General features: G+C 45.4%; 1 protein-coding gene across 1 annotated transcript; it reads left to right on the forward strand.

Annotated features, from left to right (window-relative positions):
- The first annotated feature begins 430 nt into the window (after positions 1 to 430).
- LOC127770594 (uncharacterized) lies at positions 431 to 6,221 on the forward strand. Its single transcript, XM_052296369.1, has 9 exons — positions 431 to 794; positions 2,013 to 2,134; positions 2,231 to 2,675; positions 2,765 to 2,871; positions 2,976 to 4,305; positions 4,413 to 4,640; positions 4,732 to 4,962; positions 5,059 to 5,318; positions 5,439 to 6,221. The coding sequence occupies exons 1-9, from the start codon at positions 618 to 620 to the stop codon at positions 5,899 to 5,901; spliced, it is 3,363 nt and encodes a 1,120-aa protein (XP_052152329.1). The 5' UTR covers positions 431 to 617; the 3' UTR covers positions 5,902 to 6,221.
- Positions 6,222 to 6,489: the final 268 nt, after the last annotated feature.

The following is a 6,489-nucleotide window of genomic DNA, read 5'->3' on the forward strand; positions in this document are numbered from 1 at the left end:
TAAAAAAAAACATCTTCTCTATGCACGTTTTTTTCCATAGCCTCGTAGACCTCCATTATTATCCACCACGAGGAAACAAAGTGATCAACTCATTGGCCACAAGCAAAAGCAGCCTAACCTTTGCAAAACCGGATTCGGACACCAAAGCGAAGCCGCCTACACTACAGGGGCAATTCCGTCCAATCCAAAACCCGATCCACAAACGAGAAAACCGCGCGGGGCCCCACCGCCCCGAACCGTCTCGAACCCCCCCACCCCCGCCCTAAGGCCTAACGCCGTCAGTGACACACCCCTACTCAAATTACCGAAACACCCCTCCATCCCCGCCTTGCCGTCCGATCCGCCTCGAGATTCGCAAACCGCTTCCCAATACTCCCCCCACCCGCCGTTATATATTGACGCCTCACGCGAACGGCGGGAAAGCGTAACAGAACAAACTAACTTCTTCTCGAGAGAGGAAAAAAAAAAGAAAAACCAAGAAGAAGTCGAGGAGAAGAGAGGAAGAGTAAAGCAGCGCGAGGAAGGAAGGCGAGTCTGCTTTGCGGGATTCGCCCGTAGTAGAGTTTGATTCCGCCGGGTTGGTTTGGTGGTTTGATCGGGGGAGGAGGAGGAGGAGGATGGTGGTGCGGGAGCCGGTGGCGATGGAGATACCGGCGGTGGAGTCGTCGGCGGCGGGGAGGATGCCGCCGAGGATCAGGCGGCGGTTGCTGGAGGGGAGCCGCGTCGGAGGCGGGGGGCCGACGAGCGCGGAGGAGATCGAGGCGAAGCTGAAGGATGCGGAGCTCCGGAGGCAGGTAGGTGTCCCTGTCCGGGTTCCCTTTCCGTCGCTTTTTTTGTTTTTGTTTTTCTTTTCTTTCATTTCGTCCTTCGCGGTGGATTGTGGGGGGACGAGAGTGAACTGTGAATTCGAAGCTTTTGGAGCCTTTTGATTTAATTTGAGTTGCTTTGTTTCGGTTTCGTAAGAAATGTTTTACTACTGATTAAACCATAGTGCCCTTTACATGCTGATGAACAGTTCAGAGTGGTGGTTTTGATGAATTTCGCTGCTATTTTTAGACTAGGATTAGTCCTTAATTTTCAGATTGTTTTTTTTTTTTGGGGGGGGGGGGGTACTCACGACCAGTTCTTTCTTAATCACTTGTGTTCTACTTTAATTGGAAACTTATTTTGGCTGATTAGTGGAGACGCAAAGTTGGGATTACGTGGAAGGATTTCTGTGCAGTGAGGTTCTTTTTTGTTTTTGGTGGTTGGGATTCCTGGTGGGGAGTTGAAGTAACATTCTTTGGGGGATTCTGTTCTTGGTAGGTAGTCGTGAGATGAAGTTGGGTTCACGTGTGCCTCGAATTCGATTTCTTTTCCATTCGATTTTCTCTCAGCCGCATGATTTTGCGGCTCTGGATTAAAGCGTACTTTCCCCATATAAAAGGTCCCGTTTTTATCTGTTTGTTGGATATACACTGCACTAATAATTTAATGCAGTATATAATTATCTTTTGGTTTCTACCTGCGGTTTGCTAAAGAGTAATCAGTGGATATCAGTAACATATTTAGTTGTCTGCATCGAGTTACGACAGGTTGCCTGTAAAATAATTTCTTTTTTTTTATATTCAAATTAGGAAGATAATATTTGTTGTAGAAAAAGGGTCATGAGCAAACAATTCAGCACATGGTGTCCCGTCGGTGAAAAGATTATGGTAGTTTGGTATGAATAGTTTGTGTACCACCGACCACACTTGGATTCGCTTAGAAGTTAGAAGTAACTTTCGTCGCACTTGTAGTACTGAAAATTTGGTGACCAGTAAGTAATAGGGGTGAAACTTTTGTTGGTTGATGTGATTTGGTAGGTTCAGTTCACTTGAAGTTTTTTTCTTCTTCTTTTTGGGACCGTATCGTATGACTCGTATTTGGGTCTAGTATATTTGATTGATTTGTTATTAAGATGTTGGTACTGTATTTATTGATAAATGATTGATCAACATAGCTTATGGTCATATGTTGTTTGCACTTTGCAGCAATTCCATGAATGGGTGTCCTGCAAAGCGAGGAAGAAGCCGCGGAGCCCATCATGGTCATCACAAGAGGAAGATCAAGGTCAGCGCCTCGAAGCGAAGCTTCAGGCCGCCGAGCAGAAAAGGTAATGAAAAAAAACAGTGCCTGATATTAGTTATTTGCGGTCTTATGCAATTAGAGGAGCTCTGAGAGTCTGATACTAATTATTTGTATCTTGCAGGTTGAGCCTCTTGGCAAAGGCACAGAACAGGCTAGCCAAGTTGGATGAACTCCGACAAGCGGCGAAGAACGTCGTGGAAATGCGGATCGAGAAAGAAAGGGAAGAACTCGGGACTCGAGTCGAGTCTCGTGTTCGTCAAGCAGAGGCAAATCGCATGCGTCTTTTGCATGCACATATGCAGAAGCGGGCGGCAATGAAGGAGAGAACGGCGCGGTCCCTTGTGCGGAAACAGACATCTGAGAGGAAATACACGGAGCGAGTCAAGTCTTTGATCTTACAAAAGCGCAATGCTGCTGAAAAGAAGCGACTGGCATTGCTGGAAGCTGAGAAGAGGAAAGCCCAGGCTAGGATTTTGCACATCCAACGAGCTGCCAAGACTGTATGCAGCAAGAGAGAATCAGAGAGGAGACAGTTGCAAGAACAGCTAGAAAGCAAGCTTCAGAAGGTATGTTTGTGCTCTCATATTATACTCTGATATTGTTGTTTTAGCCCTTCTATTCTATTTCTTACAGTTAAGTTAACTTAATGGAACAGGCAAAAAGGCAGAGAGCTGAGTACTTGAAGCAGCGGGTAAGTCCCCGTAGTTCTGCCCATGCTGATTACATCAAGCATGCAGAATTTCTTTCAACAAAGCTGGCAAGGTATGGTGTCACACAGTTGATTTTTGGAATATTATTTTCTTGCATTTGCACATGTGAAAGTTTTAACTAATTGGCAATGTTTTTTCCATTTTGTTGTACTTCAGATGCTGGAAAAGATTTTTGAAATCTAACAAGACAACATATGCACTGGTTCAAGCTTATGACGCCTTGGGAATTAATGAGATGTCTGTCAAATCTATGCCATTTGAAAATTTAGCTATGTTGATGGAATCTCCAACGACTCTCCAGACCACCAAGGCAGTGCTTGACCGGTTCGAGAAACGTTTGCTTCTTTCTCAGCCAACTGGTTCATCATCAGCCGAGAACATTGATCACCTTCTGAAACGCCTTGGATCTCCAAAGAGGAAGGCACCTGCTAGCAGATCTAGGGTAGCTGCGAAAAAGCCAGCGAAGGGTTCCGAGACAAGCAAGCTTTCTAGATACTCACTGCGGGTAGTCCTCTGCTCTTATATGATACTGGCTCATCCAGGTGCTGTATTAAGTGGACAAGGGGAGAAGGAGAATCTACTTATGGAGTCAGCAGAAAACTTTGTTAAGGAGTTTGAGCTATTGGTTAAGACAGTACTTGATAGACCAGGAGGTGCCTCGACGCAATCGACTGATGCTGCCAGTCAGAAAAAGTTCAGGACTCAGTTGGCTGCTTTTGATAAAGCATGGTGCACTTACCTTTACCACTTTGTTGTGTGGAAACTGAAGGATGCCAAATCATTGGAACAAGATCTTGTCAGGGCTGCATGCAAGCTTGAGCTGTCAATGATGCAAACATGCAAGTTAAGTTCAGATGGGCAGTCACATGACCTTTCTCATGATATGAAGGCAATTCAGAAACAGGTTACTGATGACCAGAAGCTGTTAAGAGAGAAGATTCAGCACCTGAGTGGCGATGCAGGCATCGAGCGGATGAACTCTGCTCTTTCGGATACAAGGTCAAAGTTCTTTGAGGCGAAGGAAAACGGAAATCCATTAGCAACATCTGTTGCAAATGTATCTACTCCTTTGAGCATTAATTCATCTGGACAGGTTCCAAACCCTACTTCCAAGCCTACTGTGGAAGGATCAAGTTTCACTGCCCAATCTTTGCCTGGAGCTGCTTCATCGTCAAGCAGTACATCTCCAATGAAACCGCCGACGGACAATGAGCAAATGGTCAATGAGATGCTTCATGAGGACGATGTTTCTTTTGCTCGCAACTCTGATAACGTCAGTTCCGCGGATGACTTTCAGGCCAAAGTGAAAGCAACGATGGAGAAAGCCTTTTGGGATCTTGTTACTGATTCGATGAGAGGGGACAAACCAGATTATAGCCAATTAATTAACCTCGTAAAGGAAATCAGGAATTCGTTACATGAGTTGGCCTCAAATGAGTTGAAGGAGGAAATTCTTGAGAACATTGACCTCGAAATTTTGTCTCAGGTAAGGACTCGGTGGTCTTGACAAAATAAAATAGTTAGTATTAATTTGCTTTTGTTAAACCCGGTATATTTTGAATTAATGTTGTTGTTATTTTTTATGGATGAAAGGTGCTTCAGTCAGGCTCCCAGGACACGCGATATCTGGGGCAGATTTTGCAGTACTCCCTGGATATGGTCAGGAAACTATCTGCCCCTGCAAAGGAAGATGACATGAAGAGGAGTCATGAGAAATTGTTAAACGAGTTGGCTGCAAGTTCCAAAGTTAATGACAATGGTATCAGCTCCTTTGTCATTGCTGTCATCAAGGGCCTGCGTTTCACTCTCGAAGAAATAAAGGTTTGTTCCTTGTTAACACCTTGAATTAGTCCTGACATAGATTGCACTTACATTGCGCCGTGTTTTCCTAACATTTTTCTGTGATTAACAGCAACTGCAAACTGAAGTTAGCAAGGCTCGCATCCAGCTCATGCAACCAATTATAAAAGGCTCTGCCGGAGTGGAATACCTGCAGAAGGCTTTCACGGATCGCTATGGACCTCCTGCTAATGCATCAGTGTCTCTCCCTATAACTAAGCAGTGGGTTTCGGCAACGAAGAGCATCGTGGAACAAGAGTGGAGCTCACATTTGGAGTCTCTCCAAGCTTTGCCAGCAGATCATGTATGTTTGTACGATCAAAACAATTTACAGTTGTATTAGCTTAGGCAGCAGTCTAAGTTTTTCTCTGACTGACACGAATTTATCCCTTATTGACAGGCTCAGCACGTTGTTCCGGTACTTCGAGCTGGTCACGGTGCTCCAGCGCCGCAGGCTTCTTCGTCTGCAGCTAGCAGTTCTGGTCTCCCAGAATGCAAGGGTGAGAAGATTGACAAGCTGACAAGGGTTGGCTTGTTGCAACTTATCAGCAATGTGGAGGGCCTGAACATGCAGTCAACCCCTGAGACCTTCCAAATTAATCTGCTGAGGTTGAGGGCTGTGCAAGATCAGTTTCAGAAGGTGATAGTGATCGCGACGAGGTAAATAAATATCATCCCCCCCCCCCCCCCCAACCCCCAATACTTTGAACTAAACCGGTCATTCAGAACAATTGATTTCTACGATAACTGAAATCAATTTACCATGTCTGTCTGTTCCAGCATGCTTGTCCTGCATCAAGTTCTGATGTCGAAGATCGCTCCTCCGGAGTTACAGAATACCATCTCAGAGCTCTACGACGCTCTCGTGAAGCTCCTCGACAACAACGCTGACGCATCAACGAAGGAGATCGTGGAGGCGATGACGCGCTCTCTGGCCTCGGTCGGCTCTCTGCCGGAGGAACAGATTCAGGACACGACAGAGCTAGCAACCAAGATGCTTCTCAAGAGCCTCCAGGCCGGCGACATCGTCTTCGGTAAGGTGTCCCGGGCGGTCTACTTTGCCTTCCGCGGCGTCGTCCTCGGTGGCGGCGCCAAGGGCAAGAAGCTAGCCGAAGCGCCGCTGCGACGCCTCGGCGCGGCGAAGCTCGCCGACAGGGTTGTCAAGGCCGGGGAGGTGCTGATAAAGATGGCAGTCATATCAGAGAAGGTCCATGGACCATGGTACAAGGCACTTGCCTTGTGAAGAGCAGAATAGGGTTTGTGTTGTTTTGTGAATATACATTACGGATTACGGACTGTAAATTCTTGTCCTACCGGGGTGAGGTAGGAAATATTGGGCATTGTACATAAATTTATATAGGTGTTAATTGGTAGGCTGATTTCAGTGTCAAAAATTAATTCTGGGTGCAGGGCTAATATGGATGACCCTCACCCCAGAATTTAGCCAGTGGTTAGATGTGCTGAATTGCACCTGGGTGTAAGTTAAATCTGGTGTAATCTATTTGCTCTTGGAACTGAAATAATGTGAATATTTTAATTTAAATATTGTGATGTAAATATTTCGATCGGTTGTGCAGTGGGGTGATTGAAATTTGGTTGGCATTCACCAGAAATCCTCCTTTTTTGTTCTTAAGATCGTATAGGTGTGATTAACTTCTTACAGAAATATAACTTTTACAGTATATTATACTGTGAGTATATACTTACATTATATAGAAGGGTATGTTAGGAATTTGACAGAAAGTGGAAAAGAGCTTTCTACGTTTAGAATTAATCCAATCCAATAAATAAGATTCAGTTCGTGCGCTCGCGAAAGACGACGGCACGCTAG

This window comes from Oryza glaberrima, chromosome 4 (genome assembly GCF_000147395.1).
Source record: "Oryza glaberrima chromosome 4, OglaRS2, whole genome shotgun sequence".
In the NCBI taxonomy this organism is placed as follows: Eukaryota; Viridiplantae; Streptophyta; class Magnoliopsida; order Poales; family Poaceae; genus Oryza; species Oryza glaberrima.